This window comes from Neovison vison, chromosome 8 (assembly GCF_020171115.1).
Source record: "Neovison vison isolate M4711 chromosome 8, ASM_NN_V1, whole genome shotgun sequence".
NCBI lineage: Eukaryota > Metazoa > Chordata > Mammalia > Carnivora > Mustelidae > Neogale > Neogale vison.
The window spans coordinates 112708870-112731758 of record NC_058098.1 but is presented as its reverse complement, the minus strand read 5'-3'; the positions used below and the strand labels follow the sequence as shown (position 1 = coordinate 112731758).

The 22889-nt window shown below is 39.8% G+C and overlaps 1 protein-coding gene across 1 annotated transcript in view; it reads right to left on the bottom strand.

The window, feature by feature from the left end:
- Positions 1-19887: 19887 nt before the first annotated feature.
- CDKL4 (cyclin dependent kinase like 4) overlaps positions 19888-22889 on the bottom strand; it is a 30646-nt gene continuing 27644 nt past the window's right edge. Inside the window, exon 9 of the mRNA XM_044261704.1 lies at positions 19888-21258. Coding sequence (XP_044117639.1) covers positions 21157-21258 — 102 coding nt within the window. The 3' untranslated portion in view covers positions 19888-21156. The remainder of the gene's footprint in view (positions 21259-22889) is intronic.

Sequence of the window (22889 nt, the reverse complement as noted above, 5' to 3'; positions counted from 1 at the left end):
CCCACTGAGCCACCCAGGTGCCCCTAACATCAGTACTTTAAAGCCAGCGAGTGTTAGCTTTTATGACCACTTTAGAAGCACACTTAGAGGAGGGATGCATGCTCTTAACGGTTGCGTCAAGCACTGTGGTATCGTTCTCTAAAGATGGGCCTCCATGCCATATGCCTCTTCTTATTCCTGCTCCTGGGTAACAGTCCCCTGCCACACCCAATCTGGGCTGACCCAGGATTCACTTTAATAGAAGTGGCAGAGGTGACACCCATCCATTCTGGGCCTAGACTTTAAGAAGGGCTGGCAGCTTCGGCTGTTGCCTGTTTTGGGGCCCTGAGCAAACATCTGGGAAGTCCTGCTACCCTGTCCCTGTTGTGGAGAGACCACATGGAGAGAGAAAGGCCCTGAAATTACCAGGGGACACAGAGAGAGGCCCAGCGCCCCACCTCAGCCTCCCCCAAGCAGGTGCGTGAATGAAGCCATGTTGGTTGTTTCAGGCGCATCGCTATCTGACAGTGGCAGCCCGAGACACCCCAAATGGGGCCCACAGAGATCCTCACCCCACTGAGCCCTTGCTGACCAACGCGAGTGTGAGAGATAATAAAATGGCTGTTGTTTTCGGCCTCAGAGTTTTGGGGTGGTTTGTTATGCAGCAAAAGATAACTGAAACAGGCATGTTTAATCTTTTTCTGTCAGGTCACCCACTTCCTGCTCAAGTTCCAAAATATTAATCCCCAAATTCCAAGAACTGAGGAGAGTGTGGGGCAGGAGGAGAGAGAGGAGGATGGAGAGGAGAGAGAAGACAGCAGGATGTCTGGTTGCCACGCGGGGTGAAGCGGGAGGGAAAGGACCTCTGTGGAAGGGGAGTAAAAGGACTTTTATACCCATGAATGTCAGAATTCAAATTTGGGGTTTTCTGGAGCTGCTATAAACACCCCACCTCTGTCTTCTCACTTTCCTTCCAATCCTTAGTAAAGACTGCTCCCCACAAATTACTTAGTAGGAGTAGAATTTTTTATAAAAATTCAGGGGCTGAATTCATGGTTGGACACTTCCTAGGGAAAAATTCAGAACGTGGAGGAGAAGACTTATTCCACCCCTTCCCCACAGGCAGACCTGGCCTTGGTCCAGTGATTTTTCTTGGGCATCAGACTGCGAGCAAATGTGACCTGCACTGCCCTTGAATAGAAGATTCTAAAGGCATTGCGAGTTTCCACCAGGCCTTTTGTTTCTGTGCGTACCCCATAGAGCACCTGCTCCTTTAGCCTGGCTCCCTAAGTGAGAAGACACACGAACCTGCTCTCAAACCACAGCCTGCCGCAGAGCTGCTGTGGACAAACCACAACCACGGGCCTGTAACATGAGCAGGAAACAAATATTTGTTGTAAGCCGCTAGGATTTTGAGGTTGTTATGCAGCATAATCTAGCAAAAGCAAACAAATATGAAGTCCTAACTCCAGAAGCTTCCAGAGGGGAGAAAAGAAATCTGGTAATTTACAAAGGGTCCAAGTCAGACAACGTCAGGCTTAAGATCATCAATGCCAATCAGAAATCTTAGGATCATTACCTATAGTGGGAGCCTGCCTTCAAACCATTCTGACTTTAAAATCTATAACTGATAAAATTATGAAGACAGGGGTGCCTGGGTGGCTCAGTAGGTTAAAGCCCTGCCTATGGCTCAGGTCATGATCCCAAGGTTCTGGGATCAAGCCCCGCATCACGCTCTCTGCTCAGCGGGGAGCCTGCTTCCCTTCCTCTCTCTGCCTGACTCTCTGCCTACTTGTGATCTCTCTCTGTCAAATAAATAAATAAAATTTTTTTAAAAAATTATGAAGACATACTGATATATATAAGAACTTGGAAAGCATACCATCCGTGTGCTTCTTGTGAAATTATATATATATGTATACATATGTGTGTGTATATATTCATTATGTATATAGCATTATAGGTTTTTCTTTGATTTATATATATATATATATTTATGTATGTATTTTAGAGAGAGAGAGAGAGGTAGAGAAGGCAGAAATAGAGGGATAGAGAAAATCTCAGATTTTCTGCTGAGCACAGAGTCCAACACAGGGCTTGATCTCATGACCTCGAGATCATGACCTGAGCTGAAACCAAGAGTCCAATGCCCAACTGACTGAGCCACCCAGGTGCCCTGGCATTAATATTTTATCCTACCAAAGTGAAAAGGAAAAAAACCAAAAACCTCTTTCCTGTAACTGAGGGTAAGGGGAAATAAATGATGGCATAGAGGAAATACGTAGATTAATTTGTTTCTGGAGAATTTAGCAAAACACAAAAATTCTAAAAATGTTCTCACCTTTTGAATCAGCAATTTCGTTTGCAGAAATCTATTTGAAGAAAACAAGCATCAATATAGGCAAAAATTTAGCTACTAAGATGTGGCATAAAGCATCACATGTAATAGCAAAAATTGGAAACAGCCTAATATACATACTAGGCAGGCATTAACTATGATGTTGTAATTTTTAAAAATTATCCCTTTGAAGCAAATACTTTTTGTCTTACAAAGTTTTTAAAAGATGCAGAAATAAACCTTTTTTTAACTCTTTTTTTTAAAGATTTTATTTGTTTATTTGACAGACAGATCTCACAAGTAGACAGAGAGGCAGGCAGAGAGAGAGAGAGGGAAGCAGGCTCCCTGCTGAGCAGAGAGCCTGATGTGGGACTCGATCCCAGGACCCTGAGATCATGACCCGAGCCAAAGGCAGCGGCTCAACCCACTGAGCCACCCAGGTGCCCCTTTTTTTTAACTCTTAATGCTCCAGCCACTGAGTTTCCTCCTTGAAGGTGACTGTTCCAATTTCCCTTTCAATCTTTCCAGAGACATTCTTCCTTGTATATGTAAACATGTATAACTAGATTATATAATAAATTTTATATGCATATGTATTTATTTTATACTGGTAGCATACTGCTACTACACTGCTCTGCTCTTGGCTTTTTACACTTAATTCTTCTTAGAGATTATTCAATATAAGTATGTGGATCGTGACCTCATTCTTTTAAACAACTACAGAGTATTCCTTTCATATGTGTCCCTTAATTTATCTTAGCCGTTTTGAGAGGAGCACATCAGTAAGGGATTTATAGAAGAGTATTTAATAACATGCATAGATGTGCATGATTTACTAAGTGAAAAAACAAATGACCAGCAGATTACAAAGAGCTCTAGTAGTCTGCAGGTCAACAGGCAGTCTCTTCCAGATGCTTAGGACACAAATACACATATTCACATCAAAGCCTGGCATTTGCCGTTACAAATTCCTGGACTGACTCAACCATTGTGCTCTTTGTCCCAGTGAGTTGGCCTCTGTAACCAGGGAAACAGCCCCAGCTCATAATCCAAAGAAACACTGCAGAGATAGTCCAGCTAAAGATAAGGAACTAGGTACTTGGTGATCACTCTCGCTCCTTTTTTTTTCCTTGCGGTTTTATGACTTCGACAATCGGTGGTTAGTTCTCATCTACCTTGTCTATAGATTTTTGACAGTGGTGACAGGTACATGAGCAACCAATGTGTGGAGTTTGTTTGGTGACTGTTCATCCTCATTATGTTTCCTAGACAACCACACGTGGATACTGTGTAGCACGTTCTTATTCCTTTGACCCAGATACTCTGCTGATCCTGCATCGTTACACATCGACGCACATACCTGGCATTCCCATCTCCTTTAAGGCAAATTTCCAGATTTCTCTGAGTGCCTGAAGGGTTTGCTTCTTGAAGTCTGCTCCACGATGTACATGTAATTGTCGATGGTACGGTCTCTGGTCCCTACCCCACTGATGGCAGAATGACCCTTCTCTCCACCCTTCTTCTCGGAGCCATTCTGTGGGGCCCAGTTTGGAAAGACCTGGAGATCTTAACACACTTTTCTTTTCCAGGGCCATTTATGATGCTGGGCAGCACCCAGGTAGAAGCATCCAACTCCAGACTTCCCTGCTGCTTAAGTCAAGCCAGGAGTGGACTTCGCTCACATCTCCTTTCCTCGCTAATAAGCGAGTTAGAAATAGATCAGAGGAAGGGACTAAACCATGAGTGACTAGACGCCTTTCAGTCTTGTAGGAACTATAAAATCAACACCAACAGAGAAACAGGTTGGAGTCCTGGGATCAGGCCCTCGCGATCTGCCTGCCCTGCCTGGTCTAAGTTTTCCTTTCCACCTGCCGCTGGTCGCAGGACCCTCCCTGGGAAGCAAGGACAACAAGGAAGGGGACAGGTTCAGACCCTGACAGTGTGAAAAGTCTGTCACGGCTAGAACCTTATCTCTGCCTCCACAAGGGCTGCTCATATTGAAGCAAGTGTGCTTTAAACAACAAGAAGACAACTTTTTATTTTGGAATAATTCTAGATTCACAGAAAAGTTGCAGATACGACTTACAGTTTCTGTATATCCTGACCCAGGTTCCCTTAATGTTAACGTCTTGCATTACCATGGCATGTCTGTGAAAGCCCAGAAACAATATTGGTTCATTACCGTTCACTGAATTCCAGATTTTATCTGGGTTACACTAGCTTCTCTACCAATGTCCTTCTGCTGTTTTAGTCTTTGTCTTTCACAACCTTGACACTTTCATAGAGTATGGTCAGGCATTTCATTGACTCAGCTTTGGATCATCTCGTGTTTTTTCTCATGATTACACTGGGATTATGGGCTGTGGAAAGGATAGTAGAGGTGAAGTACCCTTCTCTTCATCCCAGTTTGAGTACAGCACATCAGCATGGCTGATCACTGGTGATGCTAATTTGGATCACATGGGCAGATGGGGGCTGTGGGCTTCTCCACTGTCAAGTTACTATTTTGTCCCTTTCCATATTCTATTCCTTGGAAGAGTCACTGAGTGTAACCCGCACTCAAGGGGAGTGAAACTGGACTTCACCTCTTGGAGGGAATAGTATTTACATAGGTTATTTGAAACCAGTCAAAGGAAGCTTTGTCCCTCTATCTCCCTTCCTCCCTCATTTATTGATGTGTAAATATATGTATATATAGAGAGAGACACAAACACACATGTACATACATACATACACACACATCCTTTTAGTTAAAAGTAATAGCCTTGTTTAAGTAAAGGAGTTGGGTCAGTACTTAGCTTTTAGCAAAGTTGCCTGCCTCCTGTGACAGGGAATACAGACCCCTCTAGGGATTCCTAATGAGTAAAAGAACAGGGACTCTAAAAAAGACAGTATAATCTCAGCTCTGCCAAGTATGAGCTATATTACCAAGGGCAAGTTTCTTAATCTCTCAGTTTTACTTTTTAAAAAATGTACATATTATTTATTAAAAATACTGTGTAGGGGTCCCTGGCTGGCTCAGTCGGTAGATCATGTGATCCTTGATCCTGGGGTGGTTAAGTTCAGGCCCCACGCGGGTGTAGAGATTACTTAAACATAAAATCTTTAAAAAATACTATTTATAGAGGCATTTAATGAGGCAATTTAAATGCATAGTATAAGGTCTAATGAATAGTTAATGCTTAATAAATATTAGTGTTATTTATTACATGATTTGATTTTATTAAGAATATATATAATATGCATATGGATACACACCTACACAAAGAATCAGTGGTTGATGACTTTCATTTTCTTCTCTCTGCTTTTTGTACATTTTAAATTTTCTTCCTTTTTTTTTAAAGATTTTATTTATTTATTTGACAGAGATCACAAATAGGCAGAGAGGCAGGCAGAGAGAGGAAGAGAAGCAGGCTCCCCGCTGAGCAGAGAGCCCGATGATGCATCGATCCCAGGACCCTGGGATCACGACCTGAGCTGAAGGCAAAGGCTTTATTCCACTGAGCGACCCAGGTGCCCCTTTTAAATTTTCTATAATAAACATTTGTTTACTTTCCTCGTAAGAGAAAAAAATAATAAAAGTTTCCAGATAAATAACACCTGCCTCTGCCAGAAGTATGGAAAATGACTACTTTCTCATATCACTGCTGGGGAGAAGACTTGCTAAATCTTTTCTGAAAAATGTACTGGCAATAACTAGCAGAAGCACTAAAATTTTGCAGACTGTCCTACTCAGTAATTCCACTTCTAGCTATTTATCAGATGAAGATACTGTACAGAATATATACACAAAGATTTATCCTTATAAATGTTCAGTATATCAATTATGAAAGCAAAAACTGGCAGTAACTAAATCCTATGTATGCATTACAGTCTCGGGTAGCCAAAAGATCATTTTGTAGAAAATTATTTAATAAAATTATTAATATGTTGACAAAATATTTAAGTGACAAAGGGCAAAAATTATGACCAGTACAATTTAATTTTTGTAAAACACACACAAAGTTGTTTAAAAAATGTATCTAAGTGGGGACAGTTATTATCTCTGTGTTGTTGGATCATGAGCAACTTCCTATTTTCTTATTTGGGTTTATCTGCATTTTCCAGATTGCTTACAAGGAACCTAAATTATTTTTGGAAATCGAAAAAGCCAATGCTATTTTTAACATGCTCATCATAGACAATTTAGAAACTATAAAATTTTATGTAGAAGGAAGTAAAGTAACAATCTTACCACTTAGGCCTATTAATAATAATGTATTGTATTTCTTTAACTCTTTTATGTAAATGTGTGTTTAATCTTTGCCACCATCCCCCCCACCCCCTGCCCATGTTAGGACCATACCATATGGAATGTTTTATATATATATTTTTAAAGTAACACCATATCATAAACATCGCCCTAAGTCTTGAATACTTTTAAAAACAATGTTAAAAAAAATAACAAACTAGTGGGGCAAAGGTACAGGAACTGATGTACAAAGATTCATTACAAAGCAGTTGCAAAGTCGTATTATGGGGTGATGATACAAGATAGTCACCAAGCACATAGTTTTGATTATTTTAGGAGGAGGAGGAATTATGGGGAAATAGTTGAAGGTTTAATATTTTAAAATAATGTGTATATTGTTATTATCTCTGTAATCAGAAAAATAATACAGATTTCAAAATAAAAACATTTTTAAAGGGCTGTACAATATTCCACTATACTCTAAAATTTCCTGTTGGACATTCAGATTTGTTTCCGCCTTTTCATTATATACATAATGATCATCCTAAGATGATACCTTTGCTTTCAAGCTCTTTATATCCTATGATAAATTTGAAGAGAAATTCCTAGGTCGATTTGTGTATACTGATCTTAAAGGATTTTGCTTGAAACCTATGCTTATAGATAAATGTATGCCTGTATATAAAGAATAATAGATTTAACTTTCTATTTCTTAATAGAATTCAGCAAGCCCACTTAGTTTATAGCCTCTGGTTTACTTAGAGAATTTCTCACGGGAAAAATGTACTCTCTTTTGAAATATATTCCAGAGTCTTATTTGAAAACTCCAGTAGAAACTTTGAAAAGTGGCTGAGAATCTACAACAGAGAAATGGAGACAATAGATTGATGTTCTAGATTCATTAAGCTAATGTGATGCAGGCCAATTCCCCAGCAGTACTCTGACATGGAATTCATGAGAGACTGCAAAAGATAAATATAAAAAATTTAAAAAGTCATTACTCCATGGTCTTACCCTCTCTGCTATTTTAAAAAGTAAATATAGGAGCGCCTGGGGGGCTTGGTCTGTTAATCGTCTGACTCTTGATTTTGTCTCAGGTCATGATCTTGGGGTCCTGGTTCAGAGCCCCCCTCCCCAGTTGAGCTCTTTCTCTCTCTCTCTCTCAAGTAAATAAATACTTTTTAAAAAGTATATATAGCCCCACTCTTCTTAAAAAGTAAGTTTTATTGGGGATAATTCATATATCATAAAATTTACCCTTTTAGAGTATAACATTTGATGGTTTTAGTATGCTATTACTGTGCTACCATCACCACAATTGTATTTTAGAATATTTTCATCCTTCTTGCTTTTGGAAATTGTTTCCCCATTTTATGTTATAATTGTTATATATAGAAGCTGCTTCAAATCCATTATCAAATAAGGCAACAAGGAGACACCTGTAGGTAAATAAACTAATAACAGTTTTATTTTTAAAAAAATTTTTTATTTGACAGAGATCACAAGTAGGCAGAGAGGCAGGCAGGGGGGCGGGTGGAGGTGCTGGGGGTGGGGGGAAGCAGGCTCCCCACCCAGCAGAGAGCCTGATGCAGGTTCTATCCCAGGACCCTGAGATCATGACCTGAGCCAAAGGCAGAGGCTTTAACCCACTGAGCCACCCAGGCGCCCCCTAATAACAATTTTGACTACCCAGTTAATCCGTGTTTAACATTTCTTTGGGGCCTTGAACTTTTTCAAGGCCTTGGTTTTCTTATCTGTAAAATCAGATGTTTGGTGTGCCTCTCGTCAAGGACTCTGATTTGCATTCCTATGACTTCATATTTCATGATAACTTCTGTCTCATGACTGGTTAGAGCCATGCCTTGCATATGCAGGGGAGGAATACACAGATGCCTTCATTACCAAGTGGGATGAGATGGACCCAAAAGAGCCAACAGCTTGTTACAGTTTGGGGCTAGCCTGTTAGCTAAGGACATGTTTCTACATGGTTACTTTAGTTAGGATTGGCCTTAGAGAAATTACAAGTGTCACGATTTAAGAATTTAGTGAAGACTGAAAATGACCCAGCGTAAGGGACCTGGCTTCAGACAACTAATGCTTACCACCTTTATTTATTTATTTATTTTTAAAGATTTTATTTATTTTTTGGACAGAGACACAGCAAGAGAGGGAACACAAGCAGGGGGAGTGAGAGAGGGAGAAGCAGGCTTCCCGCTGAGCAGGGAGCCCAATGAGCCGCCAGATCCCAGGACCCTGGAATCACAACCAGAGCTGAAACGACCAAGCCACCCAGGCACCGCTGTTTACCACCTTTAAATACAATAATAACTGAAAAGTTTGGTGGAAGTTTTCTGAAAATTTTAAAGCCAGCTCGGCCAGTTCCTGGCTACTCTCTGAACCTGAAATTTCCTACTTGTAAAATGTGGCTAACAGTCCCTGTTTGCTCCTGTGTTTGGGAGAGTGTGTGAGAGAGCAGGCGGGAAGCATCTGGTGTGACATCTGGGGAGGGCTCACTGTAGTTTAGTTCCCTTGGACCAGTTAATCTACCAAGACCATAAAGGTCATCAGAAAAGAAGTGATAATGCATAATGTAATACATGACACATGTATAAATCAGTGAAATTAAGGATTAATTGAAAAAGGCATGGGGCCCCTGGGTGGCTCTGTTGGTTATCTATCTGCCTTGGGCTCAGGCACTGGTCCCAGGGTGCTGGGATCGAACATGGCATCAGCCCCCCCTGCTCAGTGGGGAGCCTGCTTGTCTCTGTCCCTCTGCTTCTCCCCCCCCCACCCTCCTGCTCGTGTTTGCACCCTCTCTCTCCCTCAAATAAATAAATGATACATTTTTTTAAGGTAAAGCCGTTATTTGCCTCTGTAATGCATTAATGATTTGTATTTCAAGTATGATAGCTTCTTTATATTTAGAATATTGATTTAAAATATTTCTTTCCTTTCTACTACATAAGGTTTGAGATTTCTGTTATTACTTAATGCTTCTCTCTTGCTTTGATCCTATCAAATTTCCTAAAATATCCAACTGCTTTGGTCATTATTGCTCCCTTGTGGGTTTAGAAATTCTGAAAATTAAGGGGTGCCTGGCTGGCTCAGTCAGTAGAGCATGTGACTCTTGATCTTGGGGTCGTGAATTCCAGTAGAATGTAGTAAAAAAATCTTTTAAAAAATACCCTCCAAATTCTGACAATTAAAAAACAAACAGGGGCGCATGGGTGGCTCAATGGGTTAACCCTCTGCCTTCGGCTCAGGTCGTGATCTCAGGGTCCTAGGATCGAGCCCCACATCAAGCTCTCTGCTCAGTAGGGAGCCTGCTTCCCCCTCTCTCTGCCTACCTCTCTGCCTACTTGTGAGCTCCTTCTCTGTTAAAGAAATAAATAAAATCTCTAAAAACAAACAAAAACACTTTGTAAATTTGTGCAAAATAGGGTCTGATGGTTAACAAGTTGAGATAAAATAAAAATACTGTAAAAAATGTGCTGGGATTTTATATACTGAGAGCCTGGAAAATCTCCTAGCAATGTAACTAGATGGAGTGTTCTTGGGGATCTTGGCCAAAGACTTACTTTAATCCTTAGGAACTGTGCAATTTGAAAATTGGAGTTTCAGTTTCACTTGTACTTAACGGCTGCCTTTCAGCCATATGTATTCCTCCTTGTCGATGTTATTGATCAAAGGGCATGTTATGCACTTATTGGGCAAAAACGATATGCCTCCTCTTTAGAGCGGCATCCAGCTTATCTATTCATGGTGTGTCCTAATCTGTGGCAACAAGGAGTTTAAAGTGCTTACAAAGGCAAAACAAAGTGACACAACAGCAATAACAAAACCAATACCAAGCCCACTGTCGAATCACATAAATGCTCAAATACCTCATATATTTTTGGTTTGCTGAAAAATTGACAGCTGGGCTCTTGCAAAGCAACTGCACCATCAGGATTTTGCACTCGTCACCACGGAGCTGGCTCTCAGTAGCAGACAGGTTGGAGAAAGGAGACTTTAGAGCAGATCGGGGAAGGTGGTGGAAGGACACAGGACTAGTCCCTTCCTTGTGCAGCAGAGCAGGATCCCTAGCTGGGCTCTGGCTCTGTCCTCACTTCTCTATTCCATCTGTGACAGACCTGAGACAAGGACGGAGGGAGGACACAGGGACAGGACAAGAGGATGACAGTTGTTCATCTGTATCATTTCACCCGTGATCATAACCAGAAGGAATCTTAAAAGCACCAAGTTGGCTACTCCTTATTACAGACTGAGGGGCCAGAGAGAGACGAGAGAGGAAGCTCAGCACAGCGCAGTTTGCCGCAGCATTGGCTCTGCAGCCCTGCCCAAGCTACTGCTCCCGGCCGGCGTGGCTCTGTAAGACATGATGCTCTGTAAGAAATGATGGCTGGGAGTGGCACTAGTACATTTTTGAAGCCCACAGTTTGCTGTTGGCCTCTTTTCACCTCCATTTCTTACCCCCTGTGGTGACCTCCCCTCCCAACCCCTAAGGAGAGTGGGGGCTCTGATGTTGCCCTCCAGCCACTCAGTAGAGCCACCCACCGCAGCCCACACCCATTTTCTAGCTTACTGATAACCAGCAGCTCTTGGGAAAGCTATTCCTTTAAACAAATTCACCTAAAAGTCCGAGCTGGAACTTTATCTCCTTAATCTTCTCAGTGGGATTACTCTGGAACCTAGATGGATTTCTAAATGTTAAATATTTAAGTAGAATGAGGAAGAGATTTTTATCTCTTCTAGGCCAGTCAGCCTCTGGGCAGAATTAGTCATGGTCTTGCCCTATTTCAACTGTAAAGGCTCTAGATGCAGGGAAAGGCAAACTGGAAAGGCTCTAGATGCTGGGAAAGGCAAACTGGAAAGGCTCTAGATGCTGGGAAAGGCAAACTGCTGAGTAGCAGGGCAAGAGGGAAGAGGTGCTTTGTCCCTGGTGGGAAGTGCTAGGAGCTGTCTAGATGTTAACCCAGAAGAGCTTTCTAGAGTTTGGCGCAACAGTAGCCCTGAGTTACATTATAGAATCTGGATTTGGAAATGGAAGAGGGGACCTCCAGGGGATCCCTTGAAGCCAACCCCTGGCTGAGAACCTGTGATTTAGAGGGAACATTTGATGGAATAGATTTTGGTGAGGGATTTTTCTTCTAAATGTGATCACATTAAAGGAAGAGTGAAGAGTATGGCATCTAAAGAGAAGTCAGAAGTCAGTCTCTAAAACGTGTGTGTGTGTGGGCGCGCGCATTTATTTATTTATTTATTTTAAAGTAAGCTCTACACCCAATGTGGGACTTGAAGTCATGACCCTTAGATCAAGATGCTCTACTGACCAAGCCAGCCAGTTGTCCCTCTAAAACAAATACATTTTAGAGATTTGAATTCAATCTAAGATTATTTTCAAATTTAGTTTATATAAGGTAGTGCTAATGTTTCACAGGGGGTTCTTATACTTGTAAGATTAAATACAGTATGATGTTCTCTGACCTGAAAATTACAAGTAATAGAAGATTAGCCAAATCCAGGTGGAAGGAAATTGGATAATGGAGCAATTTCTGCTCTTTTCTGGTGGAGCAGAAAGTGAGGTGATGGGTGCTTGATGAAGAAAGAAACAAATGACATAGGATAGGGATTCAAATCCAAGAAAAAGTAAATGTGTGGCTAGAAAGGAGGATAATTATGAAAGAGGAAGGGAGGAACCGTGGAAAGGTGCTCTTGAGACGGGGATGGTGGCAGGACAAGTGACAAATACATTTTTCCCCTACATGCACTTCTGACAGTTTCTCTCCTTTTTTTTTCTTCTCACTGCAGGCATTTCTCAAAAATCAGGACTGACTTTTCTCCTCACTCACAGTGTTTCTTCACTGCTTCATAAATATAAATTGTTCGTAGGATTTCAGTTGCCAAAACACACACATTAAGATTTGTCTCTAGCATTAGTGTCTTGCTTTCTTCTCTAGTTGAGTTTCTAATAGCTAATCATGCTGGACAAACACCATATTCAATTTGTTTTGTGTATTCCCATACCTAAAACTTTTTCATCAACATATAGTTGTACCTCCCCAGCCAATTTTTCTATCTTTGATGATTCCAGCCCCTCAGGAAATCTCTTGGAGTTATGGTCAGATTATCTCATGATGCTGATGTTGGTGTCTTCTCTAAGTTTTCTGGTGAGGTCTTAAATTGTGGTTAACCTCATCAGGCTGTTTCTTCTTGGTGGCTGTATATTCCTTTGAGGGCTTGTTTTCTTCTGTGTCTACCCAGCATTTGATAACTTGATAGCGTTTGCTAGACAATAAGCAAACATTTTAAATAATGTCAATAAATTCAACTGATATAAAAAAGAAGAACCTGACATTTTGTCTGCTGGAAGATAAGGGCCTTTTCATGTTGGAAATGCAAAAGCCACTACAGGAAGATATGAACGGTTAAGGAGATCTCATACTTTTTTGGGAGGTAACATGGCAACCACTGTATTTAAAAAAAAGTCTAGATTGTTGCCAGAGCGGAGCATGGTGGAAGATGGACAAAATAGGTGAAGGGGATTAAGAAGTATAAATTTCTAGCTACAAAATAAATCAGGGGGATGAAAAGTACAGCATAGGGAATATAGTAATAATATTATAATGACTTTTATGGTGACATCTGGTAATACACTTACTGTGGTGAACATTTCGAACTGTATATAAATGTCAAATCACTATTGTACACCCGAGACTAATATAGTATTGTATATCAACCTTCAATTAAAAAATAATAAGTGAAGGTGAACCATGAGAGACTATGGACTCTGAAAAACAATCTGAGGGGTTTGAAGTGGCAGGGGTGTGGGAGGTTGGGGTACCAGGTGGTGGGTATTATAGAGGGCACGGATTGCATGGAGCACTGGGTGTGGTGAAAAAATAATGATTACTGTTTTTCTGAAAATAAATAAATTGGAAAAAAAACCATTAAAAAAATAAGTGAAATAGTCAAACTAAAAAATATCCTATGGATTTTTTTCAAAGGACCACATATAACTGTAGAAGTTAATACCTTCCCAAAGTTCTAGAGGGTAATAAAAGTAATAATCAATCATTATATATCTTGTTGTCACAAAGCACATTAACATCATCGTTTCATGTAATAGTTTTAACAACCTCAGGTGTTAAGATTCTCATTTCAGGTCAGTGTTACTCTCACTGTAGAGTTGGAGGCACTGATGATCAAAGGTCATGACCTGGAAGTGGCAAAGCCAAAATATGACCCATGGTTGGATGTCTTTCTGGTTCAGAGAGAGGGAAAATGTGGAAAGACAGTGAAAGCAGTCATCCTGAATCCTCAAAGGTGCTAGAGACCTTTTTGAATGAGGAGAAGCTCTTTTCCTGCAATTAGATAAGCCTTTTCTCTAAGAGCAGAGATGATGATGGCTAGCCCACGTCTGCTGAACCGGAGGGTACGTGAGGGGGAGCACTGGTTAAAAACACCCACCAGGACCCAAAATTGATGGATTCTTTTTTGGGGCAAAAGATAGAAAATGAATAGTTTGGTGCCTACCCAGTTGTCTAACACAGACATGAATATTTTTCTTGCAAGAAGAGGGGAAGTTTCCTCTTCTTAAAGTTTCCTCTCCTTGAAAGAGATCAGGTAAATTTCTACCAAGAATGTATTCATGTATTTTGTAAAATCCAATGTTTGGGTCATTTCTTCATTATGCTGTTTTAGATTTCCTCCATAGGATACACATGTTTTACGAGAAGATGATGTCCTCGTTGGAAGCATAGTAGCTTTGACTAAAATAAATAATATCCAAAGAGAGGGGCCAAAGAGAGAGGGAAGAATGGTTTTCAGATTCCCTATAAAAACAAATAAATATATAAATATAAATATAAATAAATAGAAACTGTATTTATAGTTCTAGGCTAAATAACATCAGATCCCTGCCTTACGTGTGCATATTATTTGAGAACATGATTCTCAACTTCAGTGATATACAATTGAACAGCATACTCTTTTCAGTCATCCACTGCTACAAAACAAATCACCCCAAAATGTAGTGGCTTAAAACAATTTATTCTCTAATTTTGTGGGTGAGCTGGGCACAGCTGGGCCGTTATGCTGTTCTACTTGGCACTTACTTGGCTATGTTCGGCTGGTGGCTGCACTGAGTTAGAAGGTCCAAGAAGGCTTTACTGGCCCCTTGGTGCTCCTCTGGTGGCCTCTTTCTCTTCACACCATATCTTGTCATCTGGAGGTCTAGCCTAAGCTGCTTTACAGCATGGTGGCTGGCTTACCCAGAGAGAGAAAAGCAGAAGTTGCCATGCCTTTTAAAGAGCTAAGCTCCAAAATGGCACAGTGGGACATGGGCTGCATTCTATCTGTCTCAGGAAGTCACTGGTCACAAGGTAGGGAGAAGGGAGGGAGACTTCACCTCTTTTTTTTTTTTTAATAATTTTTTTTTATTTTTTCAATTTATTTATTTTCAGAAAAACAGTATTCATTATTTTTTCACCACACCCAGTGCTCCATGCAATCCGTGCCCTCTTTAATACCCACCATCTGGTACCCCAACCTCCCACACCCCCGCCACTTCAAACCCCTCAGATTGTTTTTCAGAGTCCATGAGACTTCACCTCTTGATAAAAGGAATGGCGAAGGGTCATTGCAAAAGGCCCGTGGGATGGGAGAAACTGTTGCAGTCAGCCCTGGAAAGAATCTTCTGCACTCTTCCAACATAGCACTACTAAAAATACCGACAGCAGAAAGGTTAATCAAGAGAAAATAAAAGAATCGAAGCATCTTTAAACAATGACCTCATTCCTTTTTTTACTTTATTTTAATTGTTTTTCTCTCTTTTGATCTCTGGTCTAAGTTTGGTCTTGAGCTGCTTCAACCTTTGAAACCTAAAATAGAAACTACTGTGATGACCTGGAATTGAAGCTGCAAGAAAATTTTGTGTTTTGTAGTTTATGTATTGGGAAGGGCCAGAGAAATATTTTGATGAGTTGGAAGAAAAAGAAACTTAACAACTTCAAAGTAAATGTTCTCAGGGATAAACATCTACTGGGTTGGACTGGAAAAGATTTTCTTAGTTTTTCCATTCGTGAAAACTGCCAACCTAAGACACAAAAAGGAAGAGGTGCTGTATCAACTGTTCATATAGTCCAACTGGGAGGAAATGAAATAAGTTCTGAAAAAAATTTTTTTTAATTTATTTTTAAAGATTATTTATTTGTCAGAGAAAGAGAGAGAGAGAGAAAGAGAGAGAGAGAGCACAAGCAGAGGGAGAAGTAGGCAGAGGGAGAAGCAAGCGGGCCCCCGCCGAACAGGGAGCCCGATGAGAGACTTGATCCCAGGACCCCAGGACCATGACCCAAGCCGAAGGCAGACACTTAACCAACTGAACCACCCAGGCATCCCACAAGTTCTGAAATTTATATGTGAATACGACAGTTTTTCTCATTTAAATACAAAGTGTATGGCAATGGACTAAGGTGAGTTGAATAGAAATGAGACAGAAATATTTCTAACTTTTATTAAAATAAGCTAAAGAACATATTCAGGTTAAGTTATATATACAAATATAAGATCACCATAGTATTTAAGCCCATATTTAGGTTTTATAAATATCTGGAGCTAAACTTTCAAAATATTGTGTACATTTAACATAATAACAACTAAAACTGCTTTGTAGTGAATTGTTTTTATAGTATAAGTTGCTGTTATGCTAATTATTGTGTGCTAATTAATATTACAGCTACAGTTTCATGTGATATGTAATAGACCTGCTTCTATACTAATATATTCTGAAATCCTAAGTAGACACAACATCTTCAATGTGACAGTATTGAGAGACATGGTCAGTGACAAGTGTTCACAACAGAAAAGAAAATTTTAACTTTAATAAATACAAGTTGTTTCTACTCCTATTAAGTAGGATAACCAATTCTCAGCTTGAGTAGATTACAAGTTAAATACAAAGTAGACTGAAACTGAGTCTGTTACTCAAATATAAAATGAGTATAATTCAGATATATTTGCAGAATTCCCTTAAGTTACCATTTACTGAAAGCATTAAAAGTTTTGTTGAAGTTAGAAATGTCCTCAATGTTCTTTGCCTTAATGGATATCTTAAATTAGTGTTTCACAGCATATGTGTCATTTCCCAGCTAATTAGAGCTAGATTAAAACTTCAAAGAATGATTACATATTACTCTGCATTTTAAAAGCACACCTGTTTTATTTACATTAATTAAAATTTAGTGATACTTAGCTTTAAAATCCACTTTAGTTTATAAAATTTATAGATTTATAAAATTGAAGCTCCACTAGACAGTTGTCTGCAAACTACTATTGATGTGATAGGACTAGGAGGGAGTGGTTGTGTGTGTGTTTGTGTGAGTGTGAAAGCAAACAATCAAGGGAGGGATGAGAGATAGGGAGGGAGGGAGGGAGAGAGAGAGAGATCCATCTAGCCCCTGGTTAGATCATAAAACCCAAAATCTATCTTGCTGTTGTTAATGAGAAACAATCTCTGGAAAGCCTCTTCTAATGGGAGTAACGTCCAGCACAGAAATGCCATGTGCTTTGGAGAATCACAGAAGTCCACAGCTGAATGGGAGGCCTAGAAAACACCTAACTTATCTCTTCTACTTTTCAAATGAGAAAATGAAGGCACGGAACAGTTACACATTGTGACAAGGCTACATGGAGAATTGTAAGCCAGTCAAGAACCTGGTGTCCTAACGCCCAGATCAAATGCTAAATCTACTATTCCTTAACCTACCACTCATACATTGTCTTCTACCAGAACAAGAATGAAGTTGAGTTCATGATTTTAATAGAAAACAAACACCCACACTCAAACACACTTACATACACCCCCCCAAAACATTACCTTATTATTGTATGGCATTTTTTTCTTTGTCTTAATTGTATGCATCACAAATTTATATGTAATGCATACATATGCATTATAAATCAGAATCTGTGATTCATTTAATACCTTATACTGACTCCCCAGTTTTTTCAAGATTTTAAGGTTTGTGCAATTGTAGGATTATTCCTCTTCTGGTAGTTTGGTGGTATGTTTTAATTAACAAAAAGAGATTTTTGGTCTTTTCGCTGTTGTTGTTGTCATTGTATTGTTTTGTTTTGTTTTGTTTTTTTGTTTTGAGAATTCTGTGCTATTCAAGTTGTTCCAAAACCAGGAATGGAAATCATTGGTGATGACAAATGATTAAGAAAATACCATCTTTTTGAAAAACTATAATTCTATGACAAGTAAGCTAAAGAACAGTATCAAATCTTCAGAGTCAAGAATTTTTTCAAAATAACATTAATTTTCTTAGGTCTTAGAGTTGAGAGACCTGAAAGAGTAATGAGGAGCAGTGATATGGCTGACTGAGAAGGGGTATAATCTGCTCTCTGCTCATCTCTTTCTTTCCTGTTCAAGAACTTTCTTTGCACCCCTTCTTCAATTATCTCCCTAAGCCAAAGCAGGAAAAGCCTCCTGAATACAACTTTTTAATCATTCATCTAGTTAAAATAATCTTCAAAAAGTGAACCCATGGGGCGCTTGGGTGGCTCCGTCAGTTAAGCACCTGCCTTCGGCTCAGGTCATGATCCTGGGGTCCTGGGATTGAGCCCCGCATCGGGCTCCCTGCCCAGCAGGGAGCCTGGTTCTCCTTTTCTCTATGCTGCTCCCCCTGTTTGTGCTCTCTCCCTCTCCCAAATAAATAAAATCTTAAAAACAAAGTGGCCCCCTCAAAGGGCTTTGTGGTTGGGGGCAAGTGGAACAAGTGCATCCAAATATCACTAGGACCGAAAGGGAGTTCAAAAGCAAATAGCTTTCCAGGGCTGATAAAGATCTAATGAAACATCCTTTTCCGTGGTGTTATTTCCTTCTTCCCTGAAGAAGCAGCAGAAGCACAAAGAACTAAAGTCTACATTTTCGGTTCTCTGTAAAGTGCTCTAAAAACAAAACAGAAAAACCCAAAACGAACTGCTTGGAGATTCTCAGGTACAATGTGATAAGTCTGGGGAAATCGGGGTGTGAAGAGCTCACGCCGGGGGTGGAGAGAGGGGATGCATTCAGGTGGTGCCGCTTACCCCGATGGCGCAATATTTGGATGGCAGCGGGAAAGAGCTGTATATAATAAATTTAAACCTTGGAAGCTGGCACGGGTGAGACAAGTCACAGGTGAGCCAGAAACCTTACTAGGATGTAAAGGAAACACGTGGTTACCGAATTGTGTGGGCTTCTGTGAAGAGCCTGACAGGGTTCACAGAAGTCAGTACTTAATTTGGGCACTAGATGTTCCAGCGCAGCTGTCTTCCGTGTGGCTGAGAAATGCAAGGGAGTGTGTGTGCGTGTGCAGCTCCTAAGTGAGAAACAGGTACTTCAAACAGAGAAGAGTTGCAGCTTGAGGTCTGTGGGCTTGTGTGGTTCAGAGGCTGGTCGCCCAGGAAAGAGCCAATGTGCAAGTGTTACTCAGATGATTTTCTTCATGGTAAAAGGACTGCAGCAGAGCATTTTCCTAAAGCATTAGATGCTTTCTCCCCCTGCTGCCCCGCCCACCCCGTGATCTCTAAATGATGGATTTGTCTATGGGAAAAAAAAAAATTGAGAGAGAAAAATGCCAGTTTGCGTTAGTTCTTAAATGTAAGCAAAAATAAGGAAAGACAGTCACCCTATCAACCCTTGCCAAAAAGTCCATCGCTGTCTGAAGCATGATTATAAGCAAAATGGGAAGCAGAGTTGTGTGCTGTATTCTGAATTTCTGCGTGTGCGTGTGTGTGTTATGTAGATACGCGGGAGAGCTGGAGCAGGAGGAGGAGCCCGGCAATGAGAAGGCTTACCTGGTAAAAACACTATGAACGTTGAAAAGAAATGTTTCAGCAAAGTTGCCTTTTATCTTTTATTTCTCATTTTCCTTGTTCCTGTGGCCTCATTTAATTAAAAATGCGAGAAACATACAAATCTGAAGAGGCACATTCTTGATGATAAGATGACAAGAAGACCACCTTAGAAGCTTATAGTTACACTAAGCATGTTAAATGGCCAAATAAGCCCACTTAGAACATCCTTCCAGTGAGCAGGAAACTATTGTCGAGACACCGTAATTCCCAAGTAAAGAGATGCTCCTCCCAAATAACTGAAGATTCTCTAGAAGCTTCCATGGCCATGTTTATAGGTGCAATAAACTTTTAGAGGTGAACAGAAGATGGTACTGTGTTTTCCTAAAAACAGTTTATGCTTGGTGTAGGTGGGAGATACCTGGTGTTTCTTGGAATTACATGTATTTGCAAAATTTAACAACGTTCAGGTAAGCATGCCAGACCCAGGAGCAGAAAAGAGTTAATGCAATAACCTTAATATTTATTGAAACATCACTATTTTGTGCCTTTATGCCAGACAGCGATAGACAACCCCATATTATTTTACACGAGTTCCTTGCTAGCAAACAAAAAGCCCTTTAAACAGACTGCATCATTCTTCCATGTCTAGGATAAAAGGCATCTACTATGTTGTTTTAAAACTTTTAATTATAAACATATATAGAGAGAGATGGGTACATATGTGTATATGTAGGTGTATCTGTCAAGTTTACTAGAGAAAATATCCCAATGTAAACTGGGCTCACTTATTGTGGTGTTTTGTTTGTTTGCTTCTTCTTTTTTTTTTTTTTTTTTTTGGTAGGAGACACAAAGAAGGTAACTGAAAGATAATCTTTTTGCTGTTGGAAGCATTTAAGAACCTGATCTGATCATGATATACAAGTTTAGGGCTTCACAAGTTCACAGAGGCTATGGATTCAAATGTTTGGAAGTATATTGACCTTGAACCAAATATTTAGGACACACACCCAACAGGATACATCTAGGCACTGAGATGATCAAGCCAGGAAAAAGAAAAAGAAACCACGATGCTCTAAAGGATAGCATTAGAGTCAGCAGTCAATTATCACAGGGTTTATGTCCTGAGGATGGTAATTCCTCGTAGTTCCTTATTTGCTATGTAAATGTATGGAATTTTCTCTGGCTTGCTTTAAAATTGGAATCATCAATGTCTCATGAGACAGAGAAAATAGAGTCTTCCCTGGAATCGAGGGATAAACCTACATGACATTTACAGGTTCCCTTCCTACACCAATATAAAATCCAGCACTACTCAACAGACCTGGTTACAATAAGCATGAATTAAAGTGCAGAAACATAATGTCATTCCTTACACAAACAACAGTTAGGCAAGCTATTTGGTAATGCTCTAAGATATTATGTAGTCAGGTAAACCAAAATGACATATGTAACTCTTTTCCAAAAATCAACGTACAAGCCCACAAATTCTCTAAATTGCCTCTGGAAGGGCTGCTCTGATGAAATGGAAAATGTCTCCTCCATATGTGCAGTTTCAGACTCTCTAACATTTAAAGAAAATGTTCTAAAAGATAAAGTTGGCATGTAAAAAGCATGGGCAGAGGAATCAGTAATGATCAGAGCAAAACAATTCTAGAAGGCATCTTAATTTTCATATGGCTCATTTGCATTTGAAACACTGAGAATCCCTATCTCTCTTGTACCAAAATGTGTACATATTAAATTACTTTCCACTTGAAAGAACATTTTCCTAAATGTTTGGAAGATGATCAAATTTTAACTGGAGGACTTGTTTTCTTCCATCAGGTGTGGGGGAGATGTGGCTTCCTGGTATGAGAGGCAACAGTTGATTCTAATAGCAGAACAAGACAAAAATAAGAAAGTAAATGGAAAATAACTCCTATTTGTATAGTTTGATTTAATGATGGTAAAACAAAAAAGGATACATATGATACAAAGAAGTCAGAAGAGATCAATTTAAAAATCAAACAAGGTTACCTTTCCAAAATTTGTGATATTTTGATACTTGAAAATTAGGTTCTATTACTTATTCTAGGATTCTCATGGATATAGTTCATTTATTTCAGAATGTTCATTTCTGAGTATCTAGTCAGTGTTTAAAAGCTAGATGCCCACCAGCTATTAGACAATAATTTCTGAGCATCGACATTCTACCTATCTTAAATTATTAATTTTAGGATATTTGGCAAAACAGTAAAGATTTAATACCTCTTTACTAGCAATACTAAACAATATTTAGTGTTAAGGAAATTGTTGGGTTACTCACTCAGAGATCTAGAAGTTGGTATCCAGGGGGGAATTTAAACTCAGAAAGTGAAAGCACATTGGATGAAAAGATCTTTTTGAATTTTTAGTTTATTTTCTGATAACGGTAAAACGTTTAGGGAAGAGGCCCATGTTTTGAAAGAAAACCAGAACATGAAAGACATCCCTGCCTTCCTCTTGGCCTTGCTCTCCAGAGACTTCACCTGGTGGCGGGAGAGAGTTAGACATGGTCTCAAGGTGGGGGCTCTAGTAAGGCTTCCTCATGAAGTGGGGACAGGATGCAGTTGACTAAGGACAGAGAACATGACCTAAGTTCTGTAAATGAGATTATTTAGGTCTATGCTGCTCTTTGTGCTTCTTTTCCTTTTGGAGAAATAAGGTCCCTGAACTGTATCAACTGGGCTACCAGGTATTAAGGAATGAGGAACACAGCTATGTAAGTCTCCAGACTTACAGGAAGGGCAGCATTCTCCACCCCACCCTCCACGCGAGGCTGGGAGAATGGCCATCCGGAACCTAGGGGCAGGATGGGGCAGTGCTGCTGTTCACCCTCCTAGGCCAAGCATGGGGAATCTGGTGAGATGTTTCCAAGGGGACAGTGTTTTTACACACAACTCACTCTGCATTTCGAACAGCTGGCTCAGACTTACTTGAGCAAACCCTAATCTTTTGGTTAAGCAAAGCGCATTGGGCTTGACCTGCAAACACATAACTTAAAACAGTAGAAGATAAAATTGTCTATGTAGTAAAAATTTGAAAATCATCTTAACATATCATCTTATTAATTTGATCTTTCTCAATAAACTTTGATTTTAATGATCAAAAGGTTGAAAAATAAACCCCTGCTTTCTTCCTTTATGGTAGACATGCTAATAAGAAGATAAATGACCAATAAGTAGATCCAAGGTGGACCCTGAAGCAAACAGAATGGGATGATTGTCCGTCTGCTAACTCGAAAGTTACATTTTTTTTTATTAATAAGCAGCGTTCAGCTATTTATTTGGATAATATTTACTGAGTGCCTTCTATAGGTCAGACACTGTTTTAGGTGCTGGGACACAAGATAAAAAATAACTCCCAAACCAAAACAAACCTACTTCCATGGGGTTTATGTTTTAATTTCAAAGTTTTTCTGAAACCACGTAAAGCAATAGTAAACCAAGAAACTGCAAAATCAAGGCTTGTCATATTCATCAT